This window comes from Tamandua tetradactyla, chromosome 19, assembly GCF_023851605.1.
Source record: "Tamandua tetradactyla isolate mTamTet1 chromosome 19, mTamTet1.pri, whole genome shotgun sequence".
NCBI lineage: Eukaryota > Metazoa > Chordata > Mammalia > Pilosa > Myrmecophagidae > Tamandua > Tamandua tetradactyla.
In genome coordinates this window covers 16081276-16105521 of record NC_135345.1, presented here as the reverse complement: position 1 = coordinate 16105521, position 24246 = coordinate 16081276, and the positions used below count along the sequence as shown (strand labels likewise).

The window sequence follows — 24246 nt, the reverse complement described above, 5'->3', positions numbered from 1 at the left end:
GCTTCTGGAGCCCATAATTCTTCCTACCGCAGTGACTTTAGGCAGCATGTCCACATTTTCAACTCTCCTAATTCAGCTTTTCATGTCTCCTTTCCCCACTTTCTCTTTTCCCCTTCATCCTTGGCTTAGTTTGCCAGGGCACTATAGCAAAGTACCACGGAGTAGTTGGCTTAAATGACAGAAATGCATTATCTCAGTTCTGGAGGCTAGAAGTTGGAATCACATCATTGGCAGGGCCGTGTGCCTGTGAAGTCTATGAGGCTATGGCAGTAGCCAGCAGTCCCTGACATTCCTGGGTCTGTGGCATAACTCAATCTTTTCCTCTGATATGTGACCATCTCTCTCTCTGTCTCCTATTGACTGAGTCCAAATTTCCTCTGCTTATAAGGACGTCAGTCATGTTGGATTAGAGCCCACCCCAACCCCATGTGGCCTCCTCTTAACTCATAATATCTTCAAAGACTTTATTTCCAAATGGGGTTATTATATTCACAAGACTAGGGGTTAGGACTTGAACATACTTTTTGGGGAGACACAACTCAATCCATGACAATACTTATTACTATTGAACATGCCTTTTACTCATTTATTCATTATCTGTCTTCAATAGGATATAGAGCAGTCTTTTTTTTTTCTGCTGACAGTAACTCTAGCACCTAGAACAAATTTAGGGCAGGTAGCATGCATTCTATAAATATTGTTGAATGAGTGAGTGAATGAAGGGAGGAGAGAATGAATGAACCCCAGCCTCTGCCAACTCCGATTTCATAGAGCCCTGCCATCATCCACGAATCCTGCTTTTTGCCAATTGCACGATTATCCCCGAGAGGGGAAACGGCTGCTGCTACCAGGCTCTGCAGGCACACGATGATACGGCAACCAGGGAGCAATTGAGTCTCTGAGCGCCACGTTATTGAGAAATCGCTCCATGTTATTGAGAAATCACTCCTTTCCTTTGTGTCAGAACAGCGCCGGAGGGCTGTTGCCTGGCACAGCTCTCCAGAAGGCAGGCAGGCATTCCAAACGCAGCCACACCCTGGGCTGCGAGAGAGCAACGCCCATATTCCCACCCGGACCAACAGCCCTGAAATCCACCCAAACAGTGGCCACGCGGCTGCGGCCCCACCACACTGTTGCCTTTCTTGGTTTTGTGGGTATTTAAGCCAGGGCAGGACAAAGGGATACTCGCTCGCCTAATGTTCAGTCGGGATTATAACTGTATGAACAAGATACCCATGTTCCTTGGAAACTCCGTTGACAGTTCCTGAGAACCATATCCAAATTCTCTTACTTGCAGTATTAAGATTATAAAGGCTCATTTGCAAATGTAAGTGTTTAGACTTACCTCATTGCAAGTGCACAGTCTATTAGTTCCCTGGAAAAAATAACCAACATATTAAGGCTACCTTTCTCCAGGAAGGAACTGTGTGGAAGAGCTCAAACCACCCCCTCTGCTGTCATCCAGAACATTTCACTTGGGATGGGGATGGGGGGGCGCAGTCAGTAACCATTGCTGGGAGACTCTGTGCAGTCAGTGTTGGCCTTTGGGATATTTGGTGGTTTTGTTTTGCCATATGCATCAAAGTGCCAATGCTTTTCTCATGCTCTGGAAACATGGATGATAGAGAAACAGTAGGAGATGACATATTTGAGTTTAGTGCTCATCCTGATGGCGTTTGGGGAAGGCCCATCATTTGCACCTTTCGGCTCTCCTGGCACCTGCCTGCCTCTCTCAGGGACCTGCCCCTCCCTCGCTCTCTCTAATGCCATCATGTGGTGGCATCCAGGACCATGCTGGCTCTTGCGTTCACACGTGTATTTCTCCAGCCTCTGCCCCAACTGTCTTGTCTTTCGCCTGGAGGAGTCTGAATTCATCTTTCTAGTTCTCAACTAAAATATTGATTATTCCTGGTGGCCTTTCCTGACAGCCTTTACGTGTCCCCTGCCCTTCTTCTCTGGAAGATCCAGCCCATTTGGAATTCTTGTGTATCACCTGACAGTCCCTAGAGATGGGAGGCTTTAGGGGAGGGGGCTGGGTCTGCCGTGGTCAGCATGACGTCCCTTGTGTTTCTCACCTTCTGAGCCCCTATGGGGCCCTTGATGAGTAATCACAGTCCTCAAACAATTTGTCCCAAGGGGCAAATCCACTTGTGGCAGAGTGGATACAGCTGAATCTGCCTATTTTGAGGGCTAAATCCCCTATTCGCTTTTGTTTTCCATCCTATCACATTCAGGCATCCAAGCATTCATTCATGCATAAACATTAGATCCATAGTTCTTGGTGCAGAGTAATACTGAAAAAAAAAAAGAATAAGGTCCTACCCCATTTCTCCAGGACTTTCTAATATTTGGGGAATGACAGACAAAAGAGGCAGTTCAGTTAAAGTATGTCTGGAGCCATTGGCCTTCATTTTCACTACCTAGCTCATCCAAAGGCACAGCAAATGATCAATAGAAATTTTCAATTTACCTAAAATCTGCCTATAGCCCCTCTAGGTGACGTACAGCATCCTTAGATGTTTGTCAGTGCTTGTAGGCTATCTCCAGGCAGAAGTTTCCTCTAACAAGTATTTTTTTAAAATACAGTTCAGCTATTGTGCCCTAAAACTTACAGAGCTGCTAATAGAATACATTGGTAGGATATCTGAGGCCCAATGCTCAGAACAAGCTATTTGTAGAAAAGGTATACTGACCAAGCATTTTGGATGTCCATTGTACCACCAAAGTCTCATTCCCAGGCTGTATATATGTATGCACATATGTACATAGAGCAGGAAACATCTATAAAACTTTAAAGATATGCCCTGCAATTTTCAAAATAAAAGCACTCCCCACCAGTCTCTCCATACATATGCTTATAACCCTATCATAATAAACAGTAGAACCCTTTCCATATGCTAGGAGCTAAGTAAGTACATTCTGGATTTTCTTGTTTCTAACAGCCTAAATTACTTAGGTACTATTTTTGGCCCCATATGATGAGAGATTGGACCATGTTCTCTAGAAAGGCATGTTCAATCCTAATCCCATGCCCTGTGGGTATAGACTCACTTGTGAATAGGACATTCAAAAATCCTATTTAAATGAGGCCACACCGAATCAGGTTGGGCTTTAATCCACAAGACTGGGGTCCTTATAAGCAGAGGGAATTTGGGCACAGTCAGTTACAAGGAGCCAGAGAAAGAGAGACAGATTGCCATGTGATGGAGGCAAAGACACTTCTACAAGCCAAGGAACAGCAAGGACTGTGGCTAGCCATCACCAGATTCCTACAGACTGTGGGAGAGAGCATGAGACCTTGATAGTTGAACTTCTAGCCTCCAAAACTGTGAGACAATAAATTCCTGTTTAGGGCAACCCATATGTGGTATTTGTCATGGCAGCTCCTGCAAACTAAGAAACCAATTTTGTTGATGGAGAAACTGAAACACAAGGAAATTAAGTAATTTACCCAGGGTCATCCAGTTAAGTAGTGGGGGCAGAATTTGATCTTGCATGCTTAACCACTGCACATGATGCCTCCATAAACCCAGAGCCCCCATCTTGTAGATATTACCCAATTTTTTACAAATCACATATGTCAGGAACAGTCCATCAGGAAAACCAACCCCACACCAGGCATTCAATAGAAGGAATTTAATACAGCAAATTAGCTATTTGTTAGAATTGGAAAAGAAACCGGGGGAAGATGAGGCAGCTCTGAAATTAGCAAATGCCATCCTTGGGGCTATGGGAATAAAAGCAGGGAGTGTTACTCTCAGGGCCACCTGGCAGGGACTAAACCATGGTGGACCTATTTGGTGACAGCTGGAGTCAAATGGAGGCACACTGTGTGAGAAATATCCTTACTCCCTATCCCTTACCGGTTTCCCTCCACTCTCCCCCAGTGCCTCCCACTGGCCAAACCTCACCTGAAGCCAGTTAGCAAAAATGTCCAGAAAATACGGTGCACAGGCTTGAGTCCCCTGCAATACAAGACAAGCTGGAAGAAGAGGGGTAGACCTGACAGCCATCGGGGAAATGACCAGATCACCAAGATAGGGCTGCCTTGCCAAATGACGGGGCAGAAAAACAATGTCCATGCAATCAGATGGAAAGACAAGGTTCAGGAGGGGTCTGTAACTATCTCTTCATTGGCCCAACAGGTGTGAGCAGAAACTGTGCTCTTGGTAAGTCTGATAGACCAACCACAGCTCAGGAAAGCTTCTCAACCTGGGTGAGTCGGAAAAGCAGTTAGTGTCTCAGTGATCACTTATTGGCATCCTTTCTTGCACCCTCAAAATCAAGACCAAGGAGTAGATCATTGAAATGTGGGGTCCGCTTGTTCTGGAAGAACCGTGCTCCCTCCGAGATGGAGAGAGGCAGCTGTGGCAGGGCTGCCACGAAGTCACCACCTTCCTGTCCCAGAACAGTAAGAGTTAGGTGCCATAACTTCCAGGGGTAATCAGTTTGCCAAGCAATTGACAGAAAAGGCAAAGTCTTCCCTGGTTGAATCTTCAGACAAGAAAGGAGATGTTTCAAATTTGACAACCAATCTACCTTTAATCTTATCAGGAAATAAATCCAAATCATAATCTGGTGGCTTTGGAATTGCATAGCTTCTAAAGAAAAACATTTCTTTCTCTCCCTTGCTTTTCATCCTCTAAGGCCAAGTGGTTTTTAGTTACATGGATGCCTGTTGCTGCTTCTTATCTGTTTTTAGGTGAGGATTATTTTCTTTTTTGTTTTGTTTTGCTTCTGTTATCGTTCAGATTCTATATGTTATCTCCTTCCATTGTTTTAATATGAGATCGCTTTTAGTGATGTGTTTCTTAATTAGGAGAAACCCCCTAACCCTTAGAAAAGAGTTTGTTTCAAAATCCCACCCCCTAGAAGCCAATATCTTTCTAATTCATGTTTAGCCAGAAGACTAAAGTACTAGGGGGGGAAATGAACACTGGTTTGTGGATTTGAACATGTTGTATTTTATCAGTGAATTCTAAAATGGGGCATTACCAGAGACATTAGCTACTTAAACCCCCATACCATTGGCCTAGCTATCTATCTAGGGGCTCCCTAAGTCTCAGGGAGACCATGTGACATATCTCATAAAGTAGCTAACCATCACATCACACACTCATTTCTCTCCTCAGCGGGGCCAGCCATTCATGATCTTAATAACAATTCTATCTTTTGAGCCTTGACTTTTTCCAGGCATTGCAATTGTTATAAATTACATTATTTCAAATCATCAGACATCATCATTTTCCAGAATGCAAAACTGAGACTCAGAGAGCCTTAAATACTCACCCAGGTCCATAAAGATAGGAAATGGCAGAGTTGGGATGTGAAGCAGATAAATTTGATTCCAAAGCTTTCACTCCTCCTGCAAAATCTGTCTCTCTGTGCCACATGAGTGCCTTGAGCAAAGAGCAAAGCAAAAGCAATGAAAGTCTTTGACTCTATTTTCTTGGAAGAGATTTGACTCGACTGTGAACCTCTCTCTGCCCTTCGAATAGCTGTATTATCTTGGATACTATGCAAGAATCACAGTCTTCAATATCAGATCTGGCTGGCTTAATTGCTTTGGATTTGAGTTTCCTCATCTGCAAAAGTGACCAGAGAGGTAGTGAGGATTAATAATAAAATATATGTAAAGTACATATCTCAGGGACAGACAAAGGGAGGTACGTATTGCTCTCCTTAAATGATGACTCCACAAATATTTGACTACACCTAATACTATATTAAATAAAAGGGGGAGAAAAGTGAAATATGGCTAGCTATAGATAAGGAGATGAAACAAGTCCAAAAGAAAGGGAAATTCCCAGTGCAAATATAAATCCTGGGATTTACGCAGATTAGTATAAGTGCTATAGGAGTGAAAGAGTCCCCTGAGTCCTGGATAACACAAATGTGAGATTTGAGCTGGAAGTTGGAGGGCCTTAAAGGATTGAGACTGGAGTGCCTCAAGTGTGGTTACAGACCAGTGCCAGACTGTGAACTCTTACTGGTCCACAACAAGATAAGGAGCTTGTTCCAGAATACAAGCCACCTGCTTTTACTGGGCACACTGTTTAGTTCATCAGACATTTTTGTGAGACAAGATTTTTCAAGGAAAGCAGCACTATGTTGCATTACACTCTGGCTCAAGCTCCATAACTTGTCTTGGAGATATAATGAATAAGCTGAAGACCATCTCTTTTGAGCAGCACTGGTTTAGAGCAAGGGTAAGCATACTTTCTGTAAAGGGTGGTATAGTAACTATTTTCAGGTTTATCAGCCATATGGACCTGGTCACAGCTACTCAGCCCTCCCACTGTAACACAAAAGCAGCCGTAATCAGTAGGTATATATTGCCAGATTTGGCCCAGGGGCCATAGCTACCTGTCCTCAGCTATAGATGACCAGAAAGAGGGGGGAAGGCTTCCCAGGTGAGAATGACATGAGCAAAGGCCCAAGCAAGATAATGCCCTGGTAATCCCAGGCAGACTTATGTACAAGGCACAGGAGGGTCAAGCTCAAAGTGTGTTAAACAAAAATGTTTGAATTAAAATGATGGCAGAAGACAGGACTAGCTGTGACTATAATCAGATGCCAATCCTAAGGCTTCAGCTTTTTGTAGGTCCTGGTCAAATCTGACAAGGACCACCTGATTCTGGGGTCCAGGCAATGAATGCAATGAGCAAGAAGAACGGGTATGAATGTACAGCTCACCTAATTTCTCCAACAGCGTTGTTAGATGATAAAAACAAAACAAAACAAAAAATCACCATACTGTCTACACTCACTGGGCCCTCTCATACTATAAAAAGGCTGGAGTGTAAAGCAGGGACGTGAATAGATCTTTGCACACAGATGTTCACGGTGGGATTATTCACAATTGCCAAAAGATTGAAACAACCCCAGTGTCCATCAACAGATAAATGGATAAACGTTGCATATACATACGCTGGAATATTATCCAGCAGCAAGAAGGAATGAAGTCCTGAATCATGCAACAACATGAATGAGCCTTGAGGACAACAGGTTAAGTGAAATAAGTCAGACACAAAAGGACAAATATTGTATGATCTCACTGATATGAACTAATTAAAATATGTAAACTCATAGACATAAAATATAGAGTATAGGTTACCAGGATATGGAATGAGGCTGAAGAAAGGGGAGCTGTTGCTTAATAGGTGCAGAATATTAACTAGGTTAAACGTAAATGTTTGGAAATGGGCAGAGGTGATGGTAGCATATTATTATGAGAATAATTAACAGTGCTAAGTGGTACGTGAGTGTGGTAGAAAGGGAAAGTTTAGAGTCATCCATGTCCCCAGAAGTAAAGCTGGAGGTTAAAACATGGGAATGTTTAGCACAATGAATCTTGTGGTGGGCATGATTAACTTTACAAATATAAAAAAGTTCTTTCATGAACCAGAACTACTGAAGGGAATTAAGAATACAAGGGTATATGGGGAAAAACGTACATGTTGCAAACTATGACTATAGTTAACAATGATATTTTAATATTCTTTCATCAATAGTAACAAATGTACTATACCAATACTATGGGTCAACAATAGGGGTTATAAGGGATATGGGAGGATTTGGGTTTTCTTTTCTAGAGTAATGAAAAGGTTCTAAAAATTGATCATGTGGTTGTATACACAGCTATGTGATGGTACAGTGAGCCATGACTGTATACTTTGGGAAGTTTGCATGTGTGTGACTATATCTCAAAAAAATTGCATTTAAAAAAAATTAAACCATAAAACAGGCAGGAGTCCTGGGACTGAGCTAAAATCTTCCCACCTGGCCAGGACATATAACACTTAGGTATATACTTGTGCATTTGCTCCAAGCATTCTGCACAAAGACAACCATTTATTTATCAAACTGACAAATTCATCACATGTAAGACAGCAGGACAATGTTAGTTCCTTTGCCATATTAACAAATAACTCCTTACTATAAATCTGACCAAGCTGCCTATTATCCGTCCATCCATCCATCCATCCATCCATCCATCCAACCATCCAACCATCCCTTCTTATGGCTAGAGGATTCTACACTGAAGGGTCAGTGCTGGAGCCAAAATCCCCCAAAATGAAGCCAACAGCATATGATGCAAGCCCAGCCTAAAACTCTCACTAAATCTGCCAAACATCGTTGAGGTTTCCCTGAATGATCAGTAACTTTCTTTGGGATCCTTCCTGGATCTGGCATGAACCACATGTTTAGGGGCTTCATATTCAAAGAGAGTTATCAGGCCCCTTCCATGTGTTCTGGGATTCCTTGTGGTATTCCCCAGCACCCACACAGGAGGCATCCAAAGTGCAGCCCTCCACGAAGGCTGCTGCAGATGCTGCAGTCTGCTGGGGATGACCTTCTTTTCCAGCAGAGGGACTGATCCACTGGGAACCATGTAGCAGGCCCGACTTCACACTTACAACTCTTCGAAAGCAAGGAATCCTATCTTATTAGGCTCAGTTCTGTTACTATGCCTTTGAGTGGGGTGTGTGTGTGTGTGTGTAGGATAGAGAAAAGGCATGGATATTGTAGTTTAGCTCACTCTTATTATAGACAGAGTGCTCTTTACCTGGGGTCCAGGGATGGAGCTATAGAGTGTTCACAAACCTCTAGAAATTTTGTACAGATTTTATAAGAGAGGCTGCATTGCTTTCACCTGCTTCTTAAGGGGATCTGAGACCTCAGGGAGAGCAGGAATCAGGGCTACAAAAGGATTTGGCTAGAGACTGTGGGATCCCACTCCCCTAACCATCTTCCTGAGTTCATTTCATAATGCCTCTGGCCTTTGCTGTTACCAGGAAGCACTGGCTTGATGCCTGAGAAGGCAGGCTCTTGTCTGAGTTAGCTCTGCCACCTACAGCTAGCAGCCCAGAAAGCCATTGCAGCTCTACAGCAGAGAGTATAGCACCCGTTGGCATTCACAAAGGAGGGATGGGCTGCCTCTCCAGCCCAGCAATCCTCCCCTGGGAGAAAAAAATGGCTTTGGGTAATCCTGATCATTCAGAGATGCAAGCTCCTTTGGAGTGGGTTACAGTGATGAGAAGATATTTTTACATTAAAGAGGAAAGAATAAATTCTGAGGCTTGGCACTTGAAAAAGTATTGTCCAAAACCCCAAGAGGAAAGGCATTGTAACAAAAGAAAGAGATAATGAACTCATGGGTTCTCATAATAAATGCAACTGGCCAATTTTGTAGCATGTTCAATACCCAAAGCCTTTTCTTGGTCCAAGTATATAGCCTTTGCCATTTAAATTTACCATATAATGAAAAACACTTGATTCAGAAAGATGTGAGTTCTGGGGATGCTTGAACTATAAATGCAAGGTAGTTTTCTTAATATGCCTAAATTGTTTTTAAGGGGGCTAAATGCTCTTTGAGGGTGGAAATGCCATACTCATCTTTGTACCCCCAGGACCTAACCAGCGTACCTGACCTCAAGGGGGATACTCCAGAAATGCTTATTGAGTATAATCATATCTCCTCTTTGTTGAACACCAACTATGTGTCAGATGGATTATCCCAAATTCACACAACAGGGAACAGGACGGGTATTGTCATACAGATGAAACTGAGACCCAGCATTGTTAAGCAGCTTGGCCAAGGATATGCACCCAGGGACAGAGCCACAATCCATACCTGGGACATTTGGCTTCTAAGTCCATGCTCCTTCCATGGTAGTTATGAATTTCATATCCATTGTAAGCTCATCTCTCAAGAATGGATAATGTGCCAATATAGAATCATTTAAAAACCTTTAAACTTTTTTAAATTAAAAAAATATATATTTTCCTAGTCATTACAACTTCTCTGAAAGGTATGCTACCTGCTCTAGCTTAATAATAGATGCAAACATCTTCTGACCCTGTCTGGATCTAGCAGTGGTCCTCCTTTGATGGAGAATGCATTCTTTTCTCTATTGGTAGAGATGACTGGAATCAATCTTTTGCTTCATATGATCTGGTGAGCATCAGTGACTGGCAAAGGTGATGAGATTGCCTGTAGCTTGTACATACTTTGATCTCCAACAAGAACTTCTTAATACAGGAGTTTACACAAAGTCTTCACAGTATTGGAATATGGAATTGATTGTGCAGTACTCCTCCCTCTTTCACAGATTTCTCCTTTTATGCATTTTAGATTTCAAAAAGAACTCCAAGGTAAGCTAGAAGTTGCATGCGATTTAAGATCCAACATGGAAAATCCAGGACACGTTACTTTAGAGCTTGATTTGTGAAGGGGTTGGATGGCCCCATCTCCATGGCACACATTTTTATTGTGTTGTTCTTGCTCTCTCTTGCAAAGAGACTGCAAATGGAAGATGATCATAGTTGGCCTTTAAAAGAGGCTGGTGGTTTAAATAAAGGTTTAGATCAATGATAGGTAACAAGGACTGAGTAATTTTTCTAGAGGAAAGATATCTTGATTATCATGCTCAGAATTGGGAAAGGTTGAAATGATGTGGAAAATTAGGGGGTAAGAGAGAAGAGTAGAATTAGATCTGGAAGCCACTGGGGATTTTGTATCTGTCTTGCTCCTAAAGCTCAGAATGTTTGGGGCAGTTAACCTCCAGTGTTACTAGTGTGTCAGAATTAGAGGGCGGTATGGTTTGGGAGATTCAAGGCCCTGCCTTGGGACTCATGAAAGCCTGCGGAGCCTGGCACCTGCATTTCAATAAGCAGCCAATTTGATTCTGATGAAAGTATTCCTTAGATCATACTTTGAGAAACACAGGCATAGAAATATCCTCTGGTCTATAGGAATCACTCCTTAAATGCACCTATTCAGCTTTGTGTGTGCCAAGGCTGAACACAAAGATAAAAGGCATTTAGTAGTTTGTGGTCTAGAGGAAAAGACAGGCTTCGAAGTGGATGGTTACAAATTGCCAGTCGGTAAGTCCATAGAGCAGAAAGGTCTAGGGGCAAAGGGAGAACTCAAAGCGTTCCCCAATTCAGCCTGTGTAGGGAGAGGGGCACAGTCAGGGGGAAAACTTATCAGAAGAAATTAACTGTGTCTTCAAGGATAAGTGGGCATGAGGCAGGAAGAGAAGGAGGGCAGACTCCAAGGAAGATGGGCTCCAGTGGACAAAGGCAGTGGGGCCTCTTAAGGGAAGTATTCATGGTGATGGATGGCAGAAGGGAAGGGGGATAGTAAGGAAGGGGGAGTCAGTGAAGCTGGAGATTATGCATCTTTTTATAATGAAATGAATTTTCCCACCTGGGAAGGTGTGTTGCCAATATCTGTTTCACTGTAATTACAATGACAATTAATATATAATTCCAAATTGTGGTCTTTGTCCTTTTAGCTACAGTGCTCCCATTGCAATATACTCTGGTAGGTGTCCAACTGAGACGGAAGTCAAAAATGTCCAAGGCAATCCTAAATGGTTTTCCCTTCTTGGTTCACTCATTAATCTTTGTCACCAGATGTCTTGGACCAAAGTGAGCTGAAAAATCTAACCAAAGAAGGAAACAAGGTGTGTACAGAGCCACAGAAAAGCCTCCCCCACTGAATGAAGGTTGGCATGTGCTATCTCCATTATTACCATGTGGCAAATGCGAATGAGGATGTGAGTAAAAATACAATAGGATTCATCATTGGCCTTTATAAGAATTAGGATCAAAAAGTAACTGTAGTTGCCACTCTGCTCTCCAAAGTGTAAAAGATGGGTTTTACTGCCAGATAATATACATAGTGTCGTAACTCACAGTGTGTGGTTACACAAACAGAAGCAACAGCCAGAAACCAGAGCATGCGGTGCCCCATAGAGGAGAGCCTTTTTCTTTGACCACAGAGAGTCCCTCAAATTCTGAACAGAACTACATATGTTTACCCCATAGTCTGTGGAAAAAGTGTCACGTATGTGTGTGTGTGTGTGTGCACGTGTGCAAAGACCACATTTGACTGTAATATATTATAAATAATATCAAGTTAAGTGGGCATAATCAAGTGTTGGCAATATTTCTTTTCTTTTGAACTTTTATAGAGAAATTCAAAAGACAAACAAAAAAACCAAGAGAATTCCACCTAAGCTTTCTAGTTGAGTCCAGCTGTTAACATTATTTGTTATAATTACTATCCCTAAGGAGGGAAATACCAATGTCTTTGAACTCCCCGCAGTTGTGTGTAATACTGGAACCAATGCAGGAGCTGATGTCGAGACATAAGACTTACAACCTCAGCCCACGAGACTGCCTGAAGACCTGCCTGTTTCAGAAGTGGCAGCGGATGGTGGCGCCCCCAGGTACGCACTTGTTCTTCACTGTCTTTCTAAATGCCTTTGCAGGTGTTTTTCCCCTGAATGAAATGCTATAAAATAGCAGGAAAGGTAATCTATTAGAGATATTCTAACCATGATTTTGGACATTGATTTTGGGAACAAACATCCTTAGGGACCACCTAGAGTCAACTCAATTGCCAGATTCTCTGAAACCTGGAGAAGTGAAATGGTCTGTCCAAGGTTACTGGCAAGGTCACTGGTAAAGCAAAGATCAGAAGTCTCTTGTCTCCCAGTTCAGTGTTGGTTCCACTAGACCAGACTTCTTGTGACTAAATATTTTGTTGTTGTTGTTGTTGTTGTTGTTGTTGTTGATTAAAGATAACGGAAATGGGGAAAGGGGAGGAAAGAAAGAAGGGAGGGAGGGAGGGAAGGAGGGAAGAAAGAAAGGAGGGAAGGAAACAGAGGAGGGAGGGAGAGAAAAGAAAAAAAAATCAAAGCAAATTTTGCTCCATTTTTTAAAGCTTATATAATAGCAAAGTTACTCTGATCGTGAAAAGAATACATAAAAGATTCCATTTCCCTCACTTCCCTAGAATGCAGTTTAGATACTCTAGTCTCCTGCTGGGGTTCTGAAATTACCGCTTCAAGTCATCATTAATTGTCTTTCTATCTAATACATTTTCACTCCCAGGAGTGTGTTGAGCCTCATTGATCATAAAAGCAAACTGTGTCCATTCGCTAAAAATTATTTTTATAAAGAGTAATTATTAGCATGAGGCACATAGCTTTCTGAATCACAAAATATAATGGTCACTTTCCACTGTAATTGGTGGGGGGTTTTATGTAAAATGAATACAGCAAATTTAACCAAGTACATATTTGGAGAACTGAGAAAATGAGAGTTGTTTTACATAAGACAGTTGCAAACTTGTCTTAGGGGAATTTTAGACTTTAAGAATGTTAGTTTTGAAATATATTAAATGGATTTAAATTGGCTTTATTTTCTCCTTCAATAACAATACCTTTATTGAAAAAAAATACTCCATTCTCTCCACAAATGCTTTGAGCACCTATATTTCCCCAAAATATACACATATAATTAATATGTTATTTGTTCATTTGTTTGTTCATTAAACAATTATTTATTGAGCCCCTGCTGGGTGCCAGACACTGTCCTAGTCACTGAGGGCACAACACTGAATGAAATAGTTCAAAATCCCAGCCCTCAAGGAATTCCCATTCACCTTATGAATACTCACAACAGCCATATGAGGTAGTTATTACTATCCCCATTTTATGCTATGGAACCTGAGACTTAAAGAATTAACTTGCCAAAATCAGTTTTGTAGTTAGTAAATGAAGGAGGCCTGTGTCACAAATGGCTTTTACATCTCCACAGTCCACGGCTTGTCTACTACAGCTTCCTCCTGCCAATGACAGTAATCTGGCAGTGCACAATTTAGGTAAATTTACCCTAAATTTCATTAAAAATGTACAGATTTCTTAAAAAAAAATGCTAGCAGATTTTACAGCCTTGAGGTCAAAGGAAAAAGAAGCTTGTCAGGGCAGACGTGGGTATTTGTTTGGCTTTAGAATGTTCTACTCAACTCTTCTTCCAACCCCATGAGCTGCAACAATTCTAACTCCTGCTTCTCTCACCTTCAGAATGAGCATATGTAACGCTATTGATCAATGTAATAGACCTCTTGATGAAAATGTTTTAGTATAAGGGATGAAATATTTATGAAAGAAAAAATCATATATAGATAGGAACATAATCCCTATCTTCATCAAAAGTCAAGGGTAGCTTAATGGACTAAGTGGCCTTTGAACTGAAATGTAAAGGAAAATGGTTCCTGTAGTCCATCAGAGTCAGCAAAGGGATTTGAAGAAAATGTTATGAGACCCTTTCTTTTAGTTCCAAGATGGCCCTGGCTTACCTTCCATCCATCACACTTGGATCTAGAAGAGGGTTAGCCAAAAAGAAGCTCTTACCTATACCAATTCATTTGATAACTGCCTTTCCTGGTAAAGGCTTGGTCTGGCTCAAGGGGGTGAAAGCATGCCATGATGTCTACCAATGTGTGTGGATGCTAGAAATTAGGAAATGCATGGCATTTGTCTGCCACCTATGGTCTAAAAAGAAATTCTTCCTCACAGAATTTAAACATCACAGAGTCTCCTGAAGCTGGATGGTGCTCCTGTGTGTGTGAGAGAGAATGTGTGCCTGTGTGGTGTGTAAAGACAGAGAGAAAGAGTGAAGGAAAAAATATTGGGTATTTGAGGGAAGACAGACGATATTGTTACCAGATGAATGGCTGAGGGGGAAGGATGGGTTAATAGGATACCAATTAAGTTCAGTGTCACTAGAGCATACAGAAAAGACAAAATGACCCATTCTCCTCCCACATAACAGCCTGCCCACAGGTACCCCTCCACCATGGCCTGATAGTGAAGAGTGTAGGCTTTGGGGTAAAAGAGATCTGGATGTGAGTCCTGACTCTGGCATTTCCTAAATGGTTCACTTTGTGCAAGTAACCTACCCAGTCTCAGTAACCTTATTGATCAAACAGTTCAGGTTATTTTGAAAAGTAAATGAGATAATAGATGTAAAGTGGCCTAGCACATAGTAAGCAGGAATAATAAGTTTTTGTTGTTACTATTATTACCATTATTCTTACTACTACTATTCATTTCTTTCTTCTTACCCACAGAAGTGCTTAGGATCCATTTTTCCGTTATCCCACCAGCCAGCTAATGAGAAGTACTAGAGAATAAGAGTTAAGCATAAGGGCTCTGGGATCAGATTGCTTGGATACAAACCTGAGCTCTGTTTATTAGCGACATAAATTTTGGCAAGTTAATGAATTTCTCTGTACCTTACTTTTCTCATTTTAAAAAACAGAAGCTATAATAATAGTATCTGATTGATAGGGTTGTTTTGAAAGTAAAATATAGTAATACATAGAAAATATTAATACTAGTGTCTGGCACAGAATAAAGCCTCACTCAATACAGATTAAATAAGGAATAAATATTTCTCCTATCACACATTATCATGGGTCCCTATATTTCCATTGAGCCTTTGCCCTAGGCTTCAGGTACAAAATGTGTTTCTCTATTTCTGTACAGGCTTTTCTTTCATAGGTCTAGCTTCCCTCGAGTAATATACTGGTGTGACATCCTAAGACATCATATCCAGCAATTTTGAAGTTAATGGTATTCTTTAAACCCTAGGTCCAGATCATAAGTATTTCCATTGAGCTTGGGAATCCCTAAGCTCCATATATGCAGCTGCTTGGACAGCTTCTTCTTTTGACTTGGGCATTTCAAGGTGTAGTAGAGCTGGTCTGCAATATGGCACTTAACCAGGAGGTGGTGGTATTGCACACTGATTCACTAACTTAACTGTCTGATGCTAATACTCTCTCTTCCCTTGGAGGTTCCCTAGGTTGCCCAAGAGCTCTCCCTTTGTTATAAATAGAAGATAAGCCAGGTGAAAGAAAAAAAAATTCCAAATATCATGATGGCAATAATATATTTAATTCAATGATGAAACTGGTATTTGCAGTTCATCCCTAAACTATATTACCAGATTAAAGTCATATATATGAAATTAGAAAGAGCAATCAAATAAAATAATTTTATCTACATGCAAAAGAAAAGAGTTTCGCACATATTATGGCTAAAAATAAATCAATAGTCTTTTTTTTGGCAAAGTTAAAAAAAAAATAAAAGTCAACTCTTTTTAATTCACAAAAACAACATCATTTGAAGGATGAGATTTTGGTGCTTTGGGCCTGGAACCAATCCTTCTCCCCTGTTCCATTACTGCAGCAGAACCCACAAGGCAACCGACGACTAAACGGAGAAAAAGAAAAAACTCCACCAGCAGCACTTCCAACAGCAGTGCTGGGAACAATGCAAACAGTTCTGGCAGCAAGAAAAAGACGACAGCTGCAAACCTGAGTCTGTCCAGTCAGGTACCTGTAAGTCTCACTTCCCTGTTAGGCCCAACACCCTTCCTCTCCCATCTTCCTATGCAAGGGGCCCGAATTAGACTTTTAATTGCAAAAACCTTCTGTGCAGATTGGAGGTGGGAGAAGAGGGAATGGCAGGGCTTGTGGTTGGGATGGGAGGGCGGAACTCTGCCAGGGAAACCTTCCCCTGCCAACTGGGAATTTGAAAGGAATGTTCAGCATCTGCGCTGCAATAGGACCTGAATTTAAAAAGCTGTCAGAGTCAATGAGAGGAGCTATGTCACTTAAGGTTTAATTAAAATATCACTTAGCAGCTATATTAGGGCCTCTCACCACCATCATTGGAGACCCTGTGCTCCACTGGAAACCAGCTGCCGGCACTCAGGCTCCCAGCTGTAATTGGACTTGGGCCTTCCCAACATGGGCAGGACATCCCCTCTTATTTTAAGACTCAGGTAATTAACTTGCAGCCACTCAAAAGACAGCCCAGTGGATTTTGCTTTACCCATATCATTAACTCAGGGGCAGGATCAGCCCAGTGCACAAGCATTTAGGCTCTACTCTCTTGACCCCTTGACCCTTTTCTTTCATTTCTGGGTCTTGGCAAAGTGAATAGGCCACTAGGAAGGAAGTTCTCTAACAGCTGAGTATCGTTCCCCAAGAGGGTCAACTGTGCAGGAACTTTCCCTTCCTTGATGGGACTATTCTTTGTCTCCTACTCTTTCTTCTCAAACTCTTCCCATGTTGCCTAATTCCTTCCCGACTCCTAATTCCCCAGCCCAGTATTAGATCATTTATCACTTTGAAATTCTCATGCCCTTTAAGCATCTGCTTTCCCTTCTCCCCTCCACGATCCCTTGTGGGCTTTCCTTCTCTGCTGCCTTGTCACATCACCCTGTTACCAGGCATTTGACTGTCATTTGAACCCTGATGCTTTCTGTTCCTTCACAGCTTTCTTCTTAGTACTGTGTCTTTGGACGTGTGCCCTGTTTTCTTGCTACATCCTTCAACCAAAACAGTTTTCACCTTTCCTGTCTTTTAATCCCCCTCTTGGTCTGTTTTCTTACACTTCTTGTTCTGACCCTGATCCATCTCTCTCCATGGGGCGGTAGAATTTTGCTTAGGGATTCCCTGTTCACTTCCAAGTGTGCCTTTCAAGTCTGCTCGTCCATCTCCTGCTTTCCTTTGGCCAGTTCTCTTTGGCCAAAACCAGTCCCATCAGGAACCTGAGAATTGTCTAAGCCATTGGAACTCTTCTCCTGTCTTGCATAGACAAGGGCAGTGTTTCTGATTCTATTGCATTAGAAAGAGGGTATCATGGAGAGAGTGGCCAGCCTTTTGGGGAAGGCACCGTGTTAAATTTAAGACCATTAGGAGTTGTAGTTCTCAAACAATACCAGATTTGCCTCTCTTCTCTGAACTGGGCTTCACACCTATCAGTCCTAAAGAGTCAGGGAAAAAAAAAATCAAATGAGAAAACCTGAGTCTCTTTATTAAGGTATCAACAAGTTATGCCCACCCCTGGTTAAATTGGAAGGAAAACTACCTGGTGTAAAGAAGGCAACTGAAAAAGCACATACAAATAGCCCATTTATTCATCTCATCCTGGAGTTTTAGAAGCTGACATTGGTTAGTTTCATCTAACGAATGAGGAAAACTCATTCCAGAAAATTTTGAAGCTTCAAAATGTCAAGAATGTGACACAGCTACTTAAAGCACAGTTGCTTCAAGAATGCCCATTAGTCCAGTGAATTTTTTTGAACTACTACTGTGGGCCCCAATTATGCCAGATACTGGCAATACAAGATTTTAAAAAAAAAGAAAAAAAAAAGAAAGACCTAAACCTTGTCCTCAAAGAGCTCAATGTCTAAACCCGGGACAGCATCCCTCTCTCCTGCCAGCTCAATCCCTGGGATGGGCTGCACAGATTATAGTACTGAGGATTCTCGGGCTTAGACTGGGTTTGATTTGCCATCCATGAGTTAGTCTGCCATGGGTGTAGAAGGTGAATGTGATAGCCTGATGCCACATATTTCATCCTACCTGGTCTAGTCGGAATCCTATATATTTATAAAATGAATTCATTTTTGTTTAAAGAGCACACCTTTTTTTTCCTACTCCATTTTGCTCCTCTCCTCCAAACCAACATCTGCACTTAGTGGAAGGTACTTGTGTCAAGAGGGTTTTTAATGAGTTGAGACCCTTTGGACTTTGTGAGAACAAGGCACCATAAGAAAGCGAGAGCTGAATTTTTACCACTGTCCCCACACCATGCAATTAAAGATGTTTTAATTAAGTGAAATTTACAGATGGCCAAGTGAGGCAGGGAAGACCACCAGGCCAGGAAGCGTGTGCAAATCTTTGTGCACTCTAGTTGGATGGATTTCCAGTGATAAGCATGGGATGGCTTGTAGCAACCTCATCTTTTAACCCCTTCTGCTGAATCGTCAACAATATCTGACTGTGTCAATAGAAATGCCACCTGCAGGTATTCCCTGCCTGGTCCAAAAGCACGGAGAGGCTTGGTGTGCTGCCGTGGCCACACTGTGGTGCGCTTAGCTGCCGCGGCAGCACTATGTGTGCCTGGCAAGGACTAGGGTTTAATCCTTGGATTCTGCTTCTCACCCCATGGGCAGGGGCTAGGAGCCATCCCGAACTGCAGCCTCAACCCTGGGAGGGATGGAGACCTGTGTCATTCAACAGCAGTGACCCCTTCTGGCCAATTTAAGGAGAAGCATTGAGGGGCCCTGAAAGGAGTCACTTCCAGTCCTCCTCAGAGGTTGGTGGTCCTTGCACGGGGGATTAGTGAGAAGATGCGACACGGGCAAGAGCTGGTGGCACCTCGGGGCCTCCGGCTGAGGAGCGGAGGTCTGCCTTGCGGGGAGCCGAGGGCATATGGGGCACTCTCCCATGGATCCACGTTGCCTCCGCTGTGGGATACATGATAGCAGAGAGGGGAAGGAGATGCACTCGCACTACCGATGTTGGGGGGAGTTTCAAAGATGTGGGTGTGGGGGGAAATGCTACCAACATCTCACCATTAGAGCGAGTCCAGAATGAGCACTATCTCCATTTACTTTGCATGCAGATAAGCAGACAGGAATTGCAGAGCAGAGCTATCCTAATCTAGAGGTTTAGAAAACCCAGGTAGAGACGTGTGCCTGCCTGTGTAAGAGGTCTCAAGTATCTATGTGCACATGAAGTTCTCCCTGCACACCCACAGGTCTCACATAGCCCCCCACTCACACGTATCAATCACATGCACACACACACAAACATGCACACGTGATTGGGTATCTGGCGAGGGATATTTTTTATAAGCAGTAAAGCTAATGTAGCACCTCTCTCACATTTAGGAAGCTTAAAAATACCTCTGTCTGGGCACGTTTTCCAGCTGTTCCTAGAACAAAGATGCACCAACCATATTACAGACCTATGTCAACCCCACTTGAAGTGATCAAAGCACTGTTTTCATAGCGCTTTTCTTGAATGACTGTCAGTTTTTAATACCATGTATCTGGAGTCATGGAAACTTTTCTTCTAATATCATGCTTTAGTTGGCTTCCTCTTACTTCTAATCCTCTTTTCCATATCATGCTTCTCCTTCCTCAGCCTCAGTGACCTTGTAGTCACACTACTAACGTGATGTGATGTGGTGACTTCTAACCTCCTTGTCCTGCTGTCCCATACCTTTTGCATGTATTTCCCGAGCCCTTCCAAGTGTGCCACACACATCATGAGATGAGATTAACCCCCCACAGCATCCTCTCCCCAAAACTCGCTGAATTCTTTCCAGTTACCTCTGCTCCTGATCCTAAGTGTGGTCTCCTAATCACCTGGAATGAAATGGTCCTTTATTTTATCCTGAGCACCTCTAGCGGATTCTACGGCAGCTACCCCAGCTAACCAGATAACGTTCACGCCTCTACAGCGGCCAAATTCCATCTAAATTCCTAATGGAATCCTCGCTGGTCTGAAACATTGTACCCTTTCTGCACCTCACCTTCAGAAGTCTTCCTGAGTCTCTTTACCTGACCCTGTCATTTCCAGTTCTTCATTGCATCACAAGTACATTCTTGGAAGCACACATCTGAAAAGCCTGCCAGCATCTTTACTCCTCTCCTGTGGGTTTACCAAGTGTATACTTTGAGCATTTACTTCCTCTGGGACATTTCTCTTTAGAATTGTTTTTATCAGTTCCCAAGAATTAGTCAGCAAACAGGTTTTTGAAACCTGTTGATCATCTCCCTAATTCTAGAAATTCAAGTTCTGCCACTTAGGGTGGGGGTGGGGTGCAGGGGAGTGGGGAGAAGAAATAAAACAAAACAAGGCTTTATTCCCAAGTAGACTGGTGGTAATTAAGGGAATGTATTCAGTTGACATCTTTGAAATTCTAGAGGGGATCTGAAGGGTCCCCCAGACTGTCTCTTGGCACATAGGCAGTTTTCCACCTCACTGCCCAAGGAAAGCCTTCTCTTGGCAGAGTCCCAACAAAGGATTTTTGCCCAGTTGTCAAGGTGTTTTGATTGAATTAACCTCCTTCTCAGGAAATACACCATTACATCCCCAAAGCAATGGGATCCAGCCCTGCTTTCCAGTGGAGGCCTCTAGCAGTCAGTCACTCTCCTGGAATCACTGCACTTTTAAGTGGAATATGGCTCAGAGCCTGCCCAGAGGTGCCCATCTGACAGGTCTCCTGTCCCATGCCCAGGTCACCCATCAACCCCATATGGTCCCCTTTGAACAAAGAGGCCGGAGCTGTGCCCTGTGTATGCATCTTACTCCCCCGTCCCTGTGCCTCTCCAGCAGTGGCCTCCAAGATGCTCCCAGCTACAGTAGGTGGCTTACTTGTTTGCATGGAAGGACAATTTGTACTTAAAGGAGTGATTAGATAGATTCTTCTTGCACGCTTCCATTTTTGATGACTGCCAGCTTCATCAATGTAATTATAATTAGCGCTCTTCATCTTCCTTTTATGGCACCAGCTGGACAGACCGGTCCTCTTTACTGCCCAGATTGGTGGCAGGGTTGCCTGTGTAGGGATAGGTGACAGGCACCATGAAATAACAGATGGTAAATTCAGGGCTTGTTGGCAATCAGCAGGTTTTTGCTAATGACTTAATTAGCTATGCAAATTGTCAAATCAGTGTGAACATTGTTTTTATCGAAAACTTTACCTAAATTAATTACCATAATTAAGTAGCAGAATGTCAAGGATACTGGCTGCATAACAGGCCTGGCAGAGTAGAGAAGAGGGAGATTCTGTCTTCAATTAAAATGCAGACCGTCCTCAGGACAGAGAAAATACCATTTGGAATAAGTGGTGTGAATATTACAGATTTGCATCTTACCACGGGTGTCTCTGTTCGCTGCTAGTTCCCAAAGCTGCTCGCAGGCCCCCGACCCAGAGGGGCGGCTTTTTAGGAAGTACCGAAAAGCACCCAGCAGAAGGTTCCAGAGCCCTCTAAAGAGTCCCCATGTCGGCAAGTTAAAAGCGTGGATTTTTTTAATTTTGAAAAATCCATTTTTTTATCTCTGCAGATTGCTAGCCTTGCTCGTTCTCCGGTGTCAGGCTGCACACTAAGGACATAAACTCGCGTGGTGGTTACACATCAGGAGGCCATGTTTATTTCCTGTAGAAATCCAATATGCGTCTTGGGCCCACACCCCCCTCCCCCACCATCGATACGTGGCCCCGTTGTACATTACACAAGTGTGTCTGTCCTAGGTTCCCCAGCTCCTCCCACGGTTGTTTTAAGCTGAGCTTCTCTCTCCCAAGGTTTCCCTGTAATAATGTCAGCTGCTGTTCACAGGACGTGATGGTGGTAGGAGAGCCAACTCTGATGGGAGGAGAGTTTGGGGACGAGGACGAAAGGCTAATCACTAGATTAGAAAACACACAATATGATGCGGCCAACGGCATGGATGACGAGGAAGACTTCAACAATTCACCCGCCCTGGGCAACAGCAGTCCATGGAACAGTAAGCCTCCAGCCACCCAAGAGACCAAACCAGAAAACCCCACGCCCCAGGCTTCCCAGTAAGGCGATCTGCACCAGAATCCACCATCACTAGGCCAGTGGGTTAGCATTGCTATTGCAGATCTTTACATATAGGCGGGAAAAGAGGAGAAAAAAAAAAAAAAAACTTTTCCACGCAGAAATCTATTCCTAAACCACCATGATCCGATTTTCTTTCTTTCTGTCTTTCTTTTTCTTTAATTGAGAGGATCATTCCAAATAAGCTTCCAATAACCATTCCTTGGAGGCCTTTACAGTCATACGGATACTGGCACTGATTGTAACTAAAAAGAGAAAAACGCTAGTGCAGCTCCTGGCACATGCCTACCGTGTTTGCGTTGAATTCCTTTTTCGTGCATCAGGCGAAGGCCGTATTGTACATACGTCCTCAGTGCTCAGGATCTCATTAATTATGCCGAACCTAACGACAGATGACTTTTTAATATTGTAAAATATTTTCTGCTTTTTGACTTGCATCTGAAAGTTTCTCGTTTCAGTAAAAAAAGAAAAGAAAAAAAAAATCAGCTTTCGGGATGTAAATTTAAATGTACCTTTATTTTTGCCTTCATGTTTTCTTTCATTGGGTAGCAGCTCTGAGGGCCCAGCCAGGTAATTTATGGTCAACCTGATTGCCATTTGTTCTTGGGAAATTCAGCCCAAGTGCTGTAACAAGAAAAGTCTTTCTTTGTCATCAAAGACGTGAAGGCAGATTTTTATGTGAAGAAAGGCACTTGGCCCCTTGAGAATTTATGCTTTTGTAAAATTGCTGTTGATCCAAATGTTTTCAAGCCATGTAATCCATTAATTTTGTGGGCAGTTTAATAAATCTGAAACTTTTTTGTGTGTTTTTTTAATAGTATCTCAGTTGATTGTTCTTTCTTTTCATAGTATATTTCCTGTATAATATTTTGTAAAGCCCTCAGCTGGTTCTTTTATGCGGACTTTTCTTTTTGGGACAATTCCAGTGTATTTATGTGAAACTTTATAAAAGAACTAATTTTTCCATTTGCATATTAATATGTTCCTCTACACATGTAAAGACACAGTGGCTCAGTGTGTTATAAAACAGCTGTATTTTATGTATGCTTTACTGATACTTGTGCCAATAATAAACTGTATTAATGACCAATGCAAGTGAATCTGGCTATTTGTGAGAAACTTGCCCACAGTGACAAGAAGTACTGAATTTGGCTTTATGGTTCAGACTCCAAATGGGGTGAAATCGTTAAGCCTGTGTCATCTTTTACAAAGCATGGTTCCTTTCCCCACTCACTACAGGACAGCGGATGTAGAAGTGCTTTTCTGTGCTGGACACTAGGCAACTGAGGACACTGTGATGAGAAAGGATGGCCCTGCCTATTCTCCTGGACTTTATAATCTAAGGGGGTAACAGTAGCTGCTCACTCTGCTCTGGACAACTCTACTGAATGCTCACAGACATTATTTCAATTAATTCTCACAGCTTTCCAAAGTAGGCATGAATATCCTACATTTAAAATTCTATGCCTCACTTGCCTATTTTTCTAAAAGACTTGCTAATACAAGACACTAAGGGACATTCACTTGACAATCTTTATCTGTTAAAGAACTTTCCTCGGATTTTTCCACATTGTACTGATGAGGAAGATGAGATAGGAAATTGGTTATCATTATTCAGTGTTTTATCATGTGCCAGGCAATTTTAATGTTTTATTTTGGCAAATTCTGGAAAGAAGGGTTTGGAAAAGGGAAGCTAAGGGAGGTGAAGTGTCTTTGGGATCCCCAAAAGCAGAGCCTGAGATTGAGATTCAGGAACACATGATTTATTGAGGGAGTATTCTTCAGGAAAAAAAAAAAGCTTTAAGGCAGTGGGGGGAGCTGGATAGGGAAGGGGAAAGTTCCAAGTGCTAAGGACTCAAAGTAGTCTACTTCTGTGGCCCAATCCATTGAGGAAGGGTTTTAAAGGATAAACCTCACACAGAATTATCCCCTCTGGAGATAAGAGTCCCACAGAGGCCTGATGTAAGTCAGTCATTGGCAGGGGGACAT

The 24246-nt window shown here is 42.5% G+C and overlaps 1 protein-coding gene across 13 annotated transcripts in view; it reads left to right on the top strand.

Annotated features, from left to right (window-relative positions):
- Positions 1 to 23344, top strand: part of LDB2 (LIM domain binding 2) — a 387796-nt gene extending 364452 nt beyond the window's left edge. For 4 of the 13 annotated variants that reach the window (XM_077136466.1, XM_077136462.1, XM_077136468.1 and 1 more), the window contains 3 exons: positions 12119 to 12242; positions 16056 to 16207; positions 22012 to 23344. In XM_077136466.1, coding sequence (XP_076992581.1) covers positions 12119 to 12242; positions 16056 to 16207; positions 22012 to 22242 — 507 coding nt within the window. In that variant the 3' untranslated portion in view covers positions 22243 to 23344. The other 9 variants (XM_077136472.1, XM_077136473.1, XM_077136470.1 and 6 more) reach the window with 9 other exon arrangements.
- Positions 23345 to 24246: the final 902 nt, after the last annotated feature.